Source organism: Sinocyclocheilus anshuiensis, unplaced genomic scaffold (genome assembly GCF_001515605.1).
Source record: "Sinocyclocheilus anshuiensis isolate Anshui unplaced genomic scaffold, SAMN03320099.WGS_v1.1 scaffold185, whole genome shotgun sequence".
NCBI classification, from domain to species: domain Eukaryota; kingdom Metazoa; phylum Chordata; class Actinopteri; order Cypriniformes; family Cyprinidae; genus Sinocyclocheilus; species Sinocyclocheilus anshuiensis.
This window is the reverse complement of record NW_015539887.1, coordinates 1023561-1037338: the sequence shown is the minus strand read 5'-3', so window position 1 is coordinate 1037338 and position 13778 is coordinate 1023561. Positions and strand designations below refer to the sequence as shown.

General features: G+C 35.4%; 1 protein-coding gene across 2 annotated transcripts in view; it reads right to left on the bottom strand.

The window, feature by feature from the left end:
• Window positions 1–13778, bottom strand: part of LOC107685541 (beta-chimaerin-like) — a 47218-nt gene that overhangs the window by 6699 nt on the left and 26741 nt on the right. For both annotated transcript variants that reach the window (XM_016482160.1, XM_016482159.1), the window contains 2 exons: window positions 7138–7224; window positions 2158–2242 (listed from right to left, as the gene is read on the bottom strand). In XM_016482160.1, coding sequence (XP_016337646.1) covers window positions 2158–2242; window positions 7138–7224 — 172 coding nt within the window. The remainder of the gene's footprint in view (window positions 1–2157; window positions 2243–7137; window positions 7225–13778) is intronic.

The window sequence follows — 13778 nt, the reverse complement described above, 5'->3', positions numbered from 1 at the left end:
GACATGAATGATACTTGAAATTATGTGGCATAAGGACAGGTGTTGAACCAGGATATTATATGAATAGAATATTTAGGGACCATTACGAGTTTTCTTTTTTTACTTTAGAGAGTAAGCAACCACCTAGCAACCATCCAGAACAGCCTAGCAACCACATAGCAACGCTCTGGGAACCACGCAAAACACCCTAGTGTCTGTGGCGATGTTTGCATTTCACGCAGCCCTCACATTTTCTTCAGAAAATGTAAAAATCTACTTAAAATTGCATTTGACACAGTTTTGCACAATTAATGAGTGCAAAACTCTCCCTTTGACTCCACAATTAGAACTTGTGGAAAAAATGAACAGGTTTTTATGTTGTTTAAGTTGTAAGAATCCTGGTTTGATAACCTGCTTTGACACTGGGACTGTGAGTGTGTGTAGGGGAATGTGGTAGTAGGGTGGTCTGTCTCTCTGCGTGTCTCCAGTAGCATGCACATGCTGTCCCACTGCTCCTCATCTTCAGCAATGCCACTAATCACACTCTGTCAGTTTTACTGCCTGCCTGAACCCCTCCTTCACATCTTTAGGCCACCGAGAAAAAAAAACAGAAGAAGACAAAAAGAAAAACGCTCTGTGTTCCTCCGTATGGGCCTAGGGACACATTCAACTCTGCTCTAATTCTCAATGAGTCTGATGACACTGACTCGCCCGGGGGCCAGAGTGAAAGAAGAGAGGCTCCTGTGTGAAAAGAAAAGGCTTGAATAATGGCCCGAATGGATGAGACCATTTACAGTGTGAAAAACTAACAGTAAAAAGCCTTGTGACTGGATTGAGTTTATGCACAGAGTGTTTTGGGAAAGTGATGTCAAACAATAACCAGCTCCATGTTAACATGAGATCTGAGCAAACCTGTAATCATGGAATTAAGGTGCATTTGTTTATCTAGGTCAAATCTAGGACCATCCTGTATCAAAAATGGTCAACTAGGATTTATTGGTTGGTATTTTTACATTTAATTTCAATTTGTCTTTTGCCTCACAAAATAATGAAAAGCAAAACAGAGCAACGCAAAGGTAAGCAAAGCAAAGCAAAGCAAAACAAAAACAAAACAAAAACACAACATATATATCACAAAACAAAAAACTAGTGCTGTCAAACAATTAATCGCGATTAATCACATCCAAAATTAAAGTTTTTTTACATTATATATGTATGTGTACTGTGTATATTTATTATATATATATAAATACACACACATACAGTATATACAGTATTTTGAAAATATTTACGTTTATACATTTATATATTCATATTCTTATATTTTATATTATATATAAATATATTTAATATATAAACAACATATTTTTCTTAAATATATACATGCATGTGTTTGTATTTATATATACATAATAAACAAACACAGTATACACACATATATTATGTAAACAAAAACTTTTATTTTTGATGCGATTAATGACCAAACATGACTGAACAATATAAAAAAAATAACAATTGTTTACTTATAAAGTAACCTAGATTCACCTGGATTAAAATGAATTCCTACAAAAATTGTTAGTTCGTGATGCATAATTTATTAATTTGAAAGAATTTAAGTTTATTGTAAAGCTATTGTATAAATCATATGCATCACTTGTACATAACCAATAAAGTGTCATACTTTGTCATACAGTACAGGTGTGTGTGCATATATGCATCTGTTTATGTATGATTATCTGTGTGATTTGAAGTGTAGACTGATGCATTTGGCATTAACACAAGGAGACTGTCCTGGTTTACCTGGGTGTGCCTCTCTCACATTACTCTACAGTGTACACAGTATGTTCCACTATAAATAGTCAACACTCAACAGAAGGCACTCAACTGGTTTGGACCAGGTGTCATTTAGGAATGCAAAATACCCACACATCAGCATACTAGTTAAAACCCTTATTGTCACAGGTATTCACTTTCACTCATTTAGCCTCAGGTTGCCACCGCATGTTGGAAAAGGTCTACAGCCAATTAGGCATTGTTACCAGAATGGCACGAGAAATTATCTGGATCCTAAGCGGCCTTTGGATTGTAATTTGATATGAATAATGCTCCTTGGCCGGTGCCATAGTTCTGATGGACATTTTATTTGTGTGGGAGGGTTTGTGATTGGTGGAGGGTTACCTGAGCAACGGACGCCCTGGGCGATAAGACCCCACATGAAGTTTGCACAGTATTCACACCAGTGCGGCCCTCTGAAGGTGTGCACCTACACCAAAGGCAAAGCAGTCATTGTGAGTCAAGCACACATTGAAAACACACATACATGCATATTAGGCCAGTGAATCATTCATCTCTAGATTTTCATTTCCAGCTAAAGCTCATAATGAAAGTTCCACAGAAAATGAATGATTATATTTCCAGAGTATCTCTTACTGTACCTGACAACTAAGAGAACGTGTCTCACTGAGACTGGACAAACATAAAAAGAAAAGCATTGAACTACGCACTCATAGTTCTATGATGTATAAAGAACTATGGAAGCCCGTTTCCGCCACTGAATAAAAAAAGGTAATTACGACTTTTTTCTCACAATTGTGAGTTTACAATTCTTTTTTTTTTGTCAGAATTGCGTGATACAAACTTGCAATTCAGATTTTTCTCAGAATTGTGAGATATAAACTTGCAATTGCGAGAAAAAACCCCTCAGAATTGTGAGTTTATATCTCGCAATTCAGACTTCATAACATGCGATTGTGAGTTAAGTCAGAATTGTAAGATATAAACTTGCAATTCTGAGAAAATATCAGTCTTTTTTTCCCCTCAGAATTGGACTTTATATCTCACAATTTTGATTTAAAAAAAGTCAGAATTGTGAGTTTATATATTTTACGCAATACTGACGTTATAACTCGCAATTGCGAGTTTATATCACGCAATTCTGAGAAAAAAGTCAGAATTGCAAGATATAAATTTGCAATTGCGCTAAAAAGTCAGAATTGTGAGATAAAAAGTCGCAATTACCTAATTTTTTTTATTCAGTGGCGGAAACGGGTTTCCATAAAGAACCATTGACATTATATTATTTTACAAATTTTGGCAGGTACTGACCAATAATGTTTAAGTTACATATTTTTTCCAAGGAAAACTGGCAAATTTTAATTTGATTAAATATGTTAATTAATATTAAAATAATTTCAGTTTACCACTTGCCTCAGAAAAACAAAACAAAACAGCTGTGAAAACAAATACAAAAAACAAAAAATAAACAAAACAGAAGATAAAACAAAACAAAAATCCAAACAAAACATTAAATAAAACTATTTTTTTTCATTTCAATTTGTCACTTGCCCCAGGAAACAAAATAAAACACAAAACAAAGCAAAAATAAAAACAGAAAAAAAAAAAAAAAAAAAAAAAAAAAAAAAAAAAAAAAAAAAAAAAAAAAAAAAAAAAAAAAAAAAATCAAAACAAATCAAAACCAACCAACCAAACAATGATCATCATGAAGTTTCGTGAAAGTACCAGGAAATGTGACTGAAGTGATTAAAATTTTGTTTTCTGTCATCAATGCACCATCATGGCAAAGTGTTTGTACACTAACTCTTGGGTCATAGCTCCAAATATTAATTAATTAATTTATTAAAATCCAATGTGTTTAGATTGACATGACGCATGACGTTTGTTGTAGGAAACGACAGCCAGTGACGAGTGAAGCTGTTGTCTGTAGCTCTGTGAAGTGTTAGCTCCACCGTCTCAGGTGCCAAACCCTAAGACAGCAACCAATCACTCAAGGGTCAGTTTGAAGGCAGGAAGAACTTCAGAGACAAACTGCTCCTATTCAAAGTTCTGAGGAAATAATCAAGCCTCTAAGACTGAGGGTGGTACCGAAAGAATGTAAATAGGGAGGACCCCCTGTAAAGACACAGCCCTGATTTTCTACATTTTAATACATGTGAGTCAGATTACAGGATTGCTAGGGGAAAATAATGTGTCTGGCATCTGTTACCAAGCTGCTGAAAGTCACACGCAAAGCATGTTCCCATGCACGCCCTTGTGCTGTCAAAACACAGAACAAAGATGGACAAAAGAAAAGACACAAAGACAAAGCCCAGGTGTATGACTGCTTAAATGTACATATCATAATGAGAATACTATTCATCTCTGTCCAGAGCTAGCAGCTGTTCCAAAACCCAATGAGCTGTCTACATTCTAGCTGAAATGCCACCTCATAAGTGACTGATTTGCACCCTACATGGGGCAGAAACTCTGCATTATCAGATAAATAGCACTCAATACACATAGCAAACATGAAAATAGTTTAATTTTTATTTAATTTTTTTGTATGCAACTTTTTTTAACAATTAGATGTTTTTTTATTACCCTTAAACATTAACGTATTTGTTGATTATTTATAAGTATATAATATACATACATACATACAGATATTTTATATCTTATTTTATTTCTTAACAATTACATTTTATTTTTTAACATTAAACTACTTATTGATTACTTTTAGTATCAAAATATTTATTATGCTTTTTTGATTGATACATTTGGCCAAACAAAATATCTCATGAGCCAGCATAAATTACATTGCCTTGGCATAGGGAACACACTAATGATACCTTAAAACGCTACATACTGAGTGTGCTCACTAGGTTTTGGAACACAGCCTGAGTTCATCATGAGGAAGATGTTATAACGAAACTTCCAAGCGACACGTTGAAGTCAGATGATTGCTTTGTTTTGCTCTTTTGGGGTTTAAAAAGGAAGTCAGATGATAGTACACTGTGCTGATTCTCAGCCTCAGTCATCTTTCAGAAGCTGAAAAGGCATGAAATGGCAGAGTCCATTCAGCAGCTCGGCAGCGAGAGGTTATTGATTTGTGCGATCAATCCTATCAGTCAATAGCGCTGTTAATGTATTAAAAGCCTAGGCAATTAGGCTCATATGATAGATTTAAGCTTATTGATACGAGGCTCACAATATCTGTACTGTGCATTTAAATGCTGTCAGTACATAAACATTTGATCGAGACATTAGTAAACATCTGAAAAATCTCATGCTAATGCCAAATATAGAAGTGACTGACTTTGTTAGGCCCACAACCAACATTTCAAATTGTGGTGGTTTTGAAAAAAAAAAAAAATAAAACCATTCAATCTAAACAATTGCGAAATCGCAAACAAATACATGCACAAGGCTTCACAAAATATCCTCAGTATGCCCAATATCAACATTTAATACAGATAGTTGACTAAAATAACTGGTAATTCTGCATAAAACATTCATGTTTACATAAAAATGTATGTCATGTCAAATTGATCACAATGAAGAGATGACATAGTGAGACTATGTAATAAAATAGCATTTCAAATAAAAATAAGTCAAAAGATAGTTACCCAACTACCTTCACCTGTTGAAGATGCAGCCAGTTTGGCTCTTTTTGTATGATGTCAATAAGGAGTTTATGATGAGTGAACAGTTTGAACCATTCAAAAGTTTGGGGCTGGTAAGATTTTTGATGGTTTTTAAAGCCTCTTATACTCACCAAAGCTGCATTTATTTTGGTTAAAAATACAGTATTATTGTGAAATATTATTACAATTTAAAATAACAGGTTTCTATTTAAATATATTTTACAATGTAATTTATACCTGTGATGGCAAAGCTGAATTTTCAGCAGTCGGCCAAACAAAATATCTCATGAGCCAGCATAAATTACATTGCCTTGGCATAGGGAACACACTAATGATACCTTAAAACGCTACATACTGAGTGTGCTCACTAGGTTTTGGAACACAGCCTGAGTTCATCATGAGGAAGATGTTATAACGAAACTTCCAAGCGACACGTTGAAGTCAGATGATTGCTTTGTTTTGCTCTTTTGGGGTTTAAAAAGGAAGTCAGATGATAGTACACTGTGCTGATTCTCAGCCTCAGTCATCTTTCAGAAGCTGAAAAGGCATGAAATGGCAGAGTCCATTCAGCAGCTCGGCAGCGAGAGGTTATTGATTTGTGCGATCAATCCTATCAGTCAATAGCGCTGTTAATGTATTAAAAGCCTAGGCAATTAGGCTCATATGATAGATTTAAGCTTATTGATACGAGGCTCACAATATGTGTACTGTGCATTTAAATGCTGTCAGTACATAAACATTTGATCGAGACATTAGTAAACATCTGAAAAATCTCATGCTAATGCCAAATATAGAAGTGACTGACTTTGTTAGGCCCACAACCAACATTTCAAATTGTGGTGGTTTTGAAAAAAATAAAAAATAAAACCATTCAATCTAAACAATTGCGAAATCGCAAACAAATACATGCACAAGGCTTCACAAAATATCCTCAGTATGCCCAATATCAACATTTAATACAGATAGTTGACTAAAATAACTGGTAATTCTGCATAAAACATTCATGTTTACATAAAAATGTATGTCATGTCAAATTGATCACAATGAAGAGATGACATAGTGAGACTATGTAATAAAATAGCATTTCAAATAAAAATAAGTCAAAAGATAGTTACCCAACTACCTTCACCTGTTGAAGATGCAGCCAGTTTGGCTCTTTTTGTATGATGTCAATAAGGAGTTTATGATGAGTGAACAGTTTGAACCATTCAAAAGTTTGGGGCTGGTAAGATTTTTGATGGTTTTTAAAGCCTCTTATACTCACCAAAGCTGCATTTATTTTGGTTAAAAATACAGTATTATTGTGAAATATTATTACAATTTAAAATAACAGGTTTCTATTTAAATATATTTTACAATGTAATTTATACCTGTGATGGCAAAGCTGAATTTTCAGCAGTCATTACTCCAGGCTTCAGTGTCACATGATCCTTCAGAAATCATTCTAATATGCTGATTTGTCATTCATGAAAATTATTAACAATGTTATTATCAATGTTGAAAACAGTTGTGCTCCTTAATATGTTTTCAGGATTTTTTTGCTGAAAAGAAAGTTCTAAAAACATAATTGATTTAAAATAGAAATCTGTTGTAACATTATAAATGTCCCAATTGTCATCCTTGCTGAATAAAAATTTTATTATTATTATTTTTTTATAATATTACTGACCCCAAACTTTTGAATGGTGCAGATATCATAATTCCGACATTACATAACCACAACACAACCAGCACCCACCTTAAAGTTGTGGATCTTCTCATAATTGCAGTGTTTCTCCGGTCCGTCCTTGATTGTGGTCCGTCGGCTCAGTGGTGACGGGCTGATCTGTGAACAAGTAAAAATCTTTAGAGGCTTCCAGAGGAGGGCACCCTTACCGCCCAGATTCACCCCCAGAGCTAACGCCAACAGCTCCTGGTGCTTCTGTTTGGCTTGTTTGGCTTTGTGAGGGGCTAATTCACCTTTCGCTGACCCCTTAGTGCCAACAACCTGGCTCGGAAGAGTAGTGCCAACAACCTGGGCCCTGGGCCTCGGAAGAGCCTGCATCTCCTCTGTAGAGGAAGATGAGAATAATATGGAATGGGAGATAAAAGCAGGGACTGAGTCAGTCCTCCACTCCTTGGTGATCTGGGTCGACTGAGAAGGGGGACAGCCTGGCCCTGCATGGGCAGGGCTGGGGGTGGGAGGTATGGTGAGTGGGCTGCCTGGGGGCAGGAGTGTGTCTCACACAATAGCATACATTCAGCACTCTGAGAGAACGGCAATGCGAGAGAGAGGGAGAAGGAGTGATTGTGTCAGTCTTGTAGATACATCTCAGCAGGTTTCTGCAGTGGGATCAATGGAATCCAGAACACAGCGCTTCCAGACACGATTCCACCGCAGTTCCCTTGAGAGCAGATAATCCTGCAGCTAAAAGCCAAAGAGCTCGTCTTTATAAGCAATAAAATCAGAGATCTGTTCTGAGAAGAGTAGGTTCTCTTTTCAGGTCTAGCACTGAGAGGTTTTATGTGGTTTAGCCTTTTAGACCTCTCTCTGTCACTAAACTTCTGATTGTAACTTCTGTTACAAATCGGATCAGGATTGAAGTAGATTTACAGTTGTAATCCTGCATCACAGGATAATCCTATAGTGCCGGAATCACTTGTTTCAGGATTCAGACTTGCTTAGACCCCATTTAAACCTGGTCATGATCTATTTCAGGTAATCTAATTAAACGTGGATAGCAAAAAAATACAAATGTAAACAGGGCGCAAAGTATTTTGTGATCTGGATCTCTCAAACCTACAGAGCCCTTAAAGGGACATGTTGATGGTATTATTTCCATCTTAAAAGTTTTGCAAGTGAACACAAACTTTCTCAGGGGAATGCATACTTGTGCAGGAGAACACAAAAGCACTGAAATATAATTTTCTCTCCTATCTCATATTTTTTCCATCACCATGTCCCCTCAAGGGTCTCCATACAAACCACATTTGAAGGCACACTGAAAAGAATTTGGTGTAGGATTTCCTTTGAAACTATTTTGAGTAAATTTCACAAATAATAAAAAAAAATGGCAAGTAACACACTGAATTAGACTTAAAAAAAGTTTTTTAGAAAGACTAAAAATATACTCCCCAATCTTCAAAAACCTCAATGGTTTTTGAGCATCAAGCAAGTACGTTTAAGCCTCTGAATAAAAGACTAAACTAAATCTGTTCATCATATAAAGTGCTGGTGTCTCTTAAGAAGAATTGGATTGAACTGCTTGATTCACATTACTTTTACAATGTCTTTATGAACTTACTGGTGTGTGCCAACATTTTAGTTGCATGGACTTTTGTGTTTCAAAGATAAATGGGCTTGGAACAAAGTAAATAATGGCATAATTTTTATTTTGAGGTTAACTACAGTGTATACTTTGAATTACTGCCTACGTACTGTACCTGTATCATCCACTGTGGTAAAACAGGAGTAATAACTTTACAGGTTACATTTGTCATTACTACACTCTTAAGAATAAAGGTTCTTTATTGGCATTGATGTTTCCATGAAGAACCTTTAACATCCACTGCACAAAAGGTTCTTTAGTGGAAAATGGTTCTTAAGATCATTAAGATGTTCTTCACACCATGAATATCATGTTTCTTTTAAGAAATTATATTTTATTAAGGTTTTTGGAATTTTTTAAAGAATGTACTAGGTGTAAAATGCAACATGTCTTACAGGACCACAAGCCCTTGTCATCGGATCATCCAACTAAGATGGATGCTACTAAATACCGGGTGTAAATAAGGATTTCTGTTGTTGCACCAAAACCAAGACTCATGTCCAGGCTGGGGGACCATGACCCCTCTCAGCAGGAGGCTGATGCCGAATCCAGCAACACTGTCTGGGTATTTGCTGAAGCATCCCATAGAACACACACAAGACTTCCTAACCTCACAGACACAGCAGAACTGACAGAGCAGAATGGGTGGCCGGTCATTTGCACGATTACATCAATTAACAAAATTATGAAATTAGGAAAGAATAATGGAGCTGTGACAAGTAAAAAAGAAAGAATGCCGAAGACGAAGAAAAACAACCTGGCTACGGCTCACATATTTAAAATATGCCACATTCAGAGACGTGATGTACCTGATTTCCCAGAAAAGTCAGGCGGAGCTGAGTGGAAGACTGTCAGGGTTGTGTTGACACAAAGTATAAGCATTGCTAAAAAAGCGCTGGTGTGGTTTTTTATTGCGGCTGACCTCCACAGTGGCACACATTTTTGTGTGCTGGGGGTACAGGGCAGTTAACATGTGTTCTACTGGTCGACTAATATGGGTTTTTCAAAGCCGATGGCAATATCTAGGGCACAAAGCAGCTGATGGCTGATATAATGGCAATTTATATAATCAATATAGTGCTTTTTGGTTTGTAGTCCTAAAACCAAAGAGTTTTATTAACATGTACTAAAATTAACATATATGAGGAAAGCATTACCTCTGATAGTGTTTTACAATAGCAGTCTTTGGTTTATGAGTAAAATAAGGTGACAGACAAAGACAAATGTTAGCAAATTAGTTTTTTAAAGCACACAACAGTGCTTTTTGAGACATGGCTGTGTGTAATTTATGTAGTTAAACAAAACAAGTCTCTTCAGGTAATGTTAAGCACAGAATCATGCATCGAAAACCACTATAATAAAAATCCCATGGCAAACTAGCTGGTTAGCCTACAAAATGACATCCTGGCATCCCCTGTAAAAAATAAGTACACTTTAGCATACTTTTAGAAAGGGTCTTTTTTAGAGAAATAATATACTTTAAAACAATATATTTTTTGACCCAAATAAGTAGGACTCATCTTTATGTGTATTTTCATAATTACTTCTATTGTCTTCTGCGTGTTCTTCGTAATGACAAGCATTTACAGTAAACTAAAAAATACTTTAATGTAATTTCAATTACTAGTCATGTATTTAAATATTGAAGAAACAGTCATGATAGTGTATGTATACCAAAGTGCCCTTTTATTTCATTAATATTATATTATCTCTAAGTACAGTTGTATTAAAAATGTGTAGTACACTACAAGTGCATATTTAAAAGCACTTTTTGCACAAGGTCATTAACAGCTTTAGAAAGCTAGTATATGAGAGCTACAATATTACTAAAATTGTATATAAGTACAGTATGCCCCACTTTTGCCTGCATACAGTACTACAGTATACTCATGTAGGGCGATATATACTATACAGCAAAATGTAAACTATATTATCACTAATTCAAACTGCTTAGAGGACCAACATCCAGTTCAGATAACCTAATCTGCAATACCAACACTAAACTAAAAACAGACACACATTTAAACTATACACTCAAAAGAAAGATGTTGGGGAGTTATATAGTGTGATAAAAGGGAAGAGGGAGACGGGGCGCACAGACAGTGTGAGTGCATGAGCAAGACTTGCACTTTTTGTCCTAAGGCAGATGGCTTCTTGTCTCCTAATGAAAGAGGCACAAAGTGAAACACAAAAGAGAGACAATAAAGCCTAGTCTCTTTTTAGAGACCACTGTATTGACAGAAGAGACCCCCGCAGCTGAGGAGACAGACAGAACTAGGGCACAGAAAGTGTGTACAGTACAAAACCGCACCCTATGTGATACACACAGAGGGAAATATACTATATTCATTTAATACACTATTCAATTCATTCCAAATACTGTCCATCACTGTCTGCACAGCAGGACATTTAAAAAAAAATGAAGGACAAAAATTGCATGTTGTCAAACCGGCAAAGCAAAGAATGCGACATTATTATGACTTATGTACAACTGCAGGAAAGTAAAAAACGGATTATTCCAATCCTTCAGTTTAAAAGCTGCAGTGCTGAAATATAATGCAAACAACAATGATAAATCACCACAAAGCTCAGCGCTAATTCTAATAACTACGATCCATCAGCAGCGAGTGGTTTTAGTAGGAACTTGCCAGGCCAGCAGAACACTTGTGCGATTACTGTTATTAGAAGAAGAGAGCCATGAGAGCTGCGCAGGTGACCAGACAGGCATGGTGAGCGTTTCATTCAGATTATCATACAAGCAGACTGCCGTCATAGAAAAACACACCCAATTCTGGTCCCTAAATGTGACCGGCAAATGCTCAGACACAAGTACTGTGAATCAAGACAGTGATGTAAAAGGGATTTCAGGGTGTGTAAGGTCACTGTAAAATCTCAAATGAGACCAAATTACCTTAATGATTTGATTGTTAGGTTGTTGTTGATGATGATGATGTATCCATGATGATGATTTTCATTATCATGAAAAGCCTTAAATATAGATCTCTATAGCAATTTACATCATTAAAACAGAATGGTAGATCATAAAGACCAGAATTGATTGTTATTTTTTGTTTTTGATTGTAACTAAAACAAAAACTATTAAAAATTGCCTTTGTTAATTGAAACAAATCTAAAATAAAATATTAATATTAATAACTGAAAATAAATTCACTTAAATTAATAATAATAACGCTATTAAAACGAATAAAAAGAATAGAAACATAACAAAACTGCTCAACTTTAAACTAAAATTTAAAATGTAAAACTTTTATTCAAAATATTAGTAAATACTACAACAGTAAATCAATAACACTAAAATAACACTTTTAATTATAGTGGAATGAATCTAGTAAGTGTGCAAGAACTGCAGCCACAATGTAAAAATGCAGCAATATATTACAGCCAATATTAAGATAACTGCACAGTTATTATCAGGAATCACAGCATTAGTCAGAGAATACCGAAATGGAAGATTCATTGAGTTTGTGAGTTTTGGGTTTGTCATTTTATCTTCATTGTACCAGATGTAAAATGCTGTCTGGATTAGGCTGAGGGAAATGTTCCAGAATGTTATGTGTACTGTGAGACCAGATCAAAGAAAACTTTGGATTTCTGCTGGTCTCAGCAAATGATGATTTATTTGTATTTCTAGAGGCGCACAAAATAGTATGACTGTACAGTACACACACAATATTCAGAATAAACAGACAATCAAAATGTAATGTGCGCTTTAAATTTTATGGATTTAAAATTTTAAAGCGCAATTGGTTGTAGCAGGGTGGACTGCTCAGAAAAAGCTTACGGTTTTAATTGATGTTCTTTCTACATTAAATTTGCATCACAGTGTGTGAAATATAAGAGAAAGAAAATTTGATGAAGTGAATACTGGGCTGCACAAAGCAGATCTTTTGAAGTATATGTACAAATCTATATTTACAGTTTGACAGCTTGTTGAGGCTGCCCCCTAGTGGACATCTGTACAAAACAGTAAGATGAAAAAAAAGTGTATTGCGTTCATTTATATTAATTTGAATGCTGGGCCAACTGAGTCACATCAAAAATTCTCTGTCTGGTGTCTGCAACAAAAACAAATATGCCCTATGCAAACATGACTGGGTGATAAACAAACTACACTTCCTTTGACTAATTCACAAATGTTTGATCATCGCTTATGTTTATTTCATAGAGCTCTCATGAAGAGCCATTTCACCTCAAGAGTGAGGCAGCAGAATTTATAAAGAGGTAACGGTAGACCTGACTGATTTGATAAAACTCTCCCGTCAGTGAACCAGACAGCACGTCTGATAAATGAGAGAGGAGGAGACAACACATTCATGGCATTATCTTTCATCAAAGACACACACCATGACGCTGAAACACTCTCACACTCTTCTAATCTTCCAAATGCACGCAAAGAAATGCTCCTTATTTGTCTAAACACCATTCTAATAATGATTTGTGAAAGGATGGTGTCTGACACCATGATATGGGTTGGTTGTGTTTACTATTAGCAATAAAACCTTGATAACATTTATGGGCACATAATGGAGCAGTGCCAGTGGTCCAATGTCCTGTTTTTACTGTGCAAAGAGACAGAAATGAGAATTTAAGATGAACTATCTCATTGAATTCTGCAGTAAATATAATCTCAAATACCAAATATGGCTCAAATAAAGGAACTAAAACAGAATTTACAGCATTACCGTTAGTTAAAAAAAAACTTTTTTTAACTGTTAGTTAAAAAAAAAGAAAAAGAAAAAAAGTTAGTCAGAGTGCTGAAATTAGCAATAACGCCAAAAACAACCAAATGTATCCCAAGTTTCCTGTTAAGCCTACAAAATATACAATGAAAAACAACAAAGGTCCTAAAACGTAGCCCTGTGGGACTTGACAAAAAAAAAAATTTTTATTACTGATTTCAACAAAAACTGCAACAAATTCTTTTATCACCATTATTTGCCATAAGTGACCATGGTTTGATTACAATGTCTGTTGATTATGCAGTATATTATATCTTTAAGGCTTTGATCATACATTGCTCACACTGTAGGCTGTAACTTTAGTAAAGTGT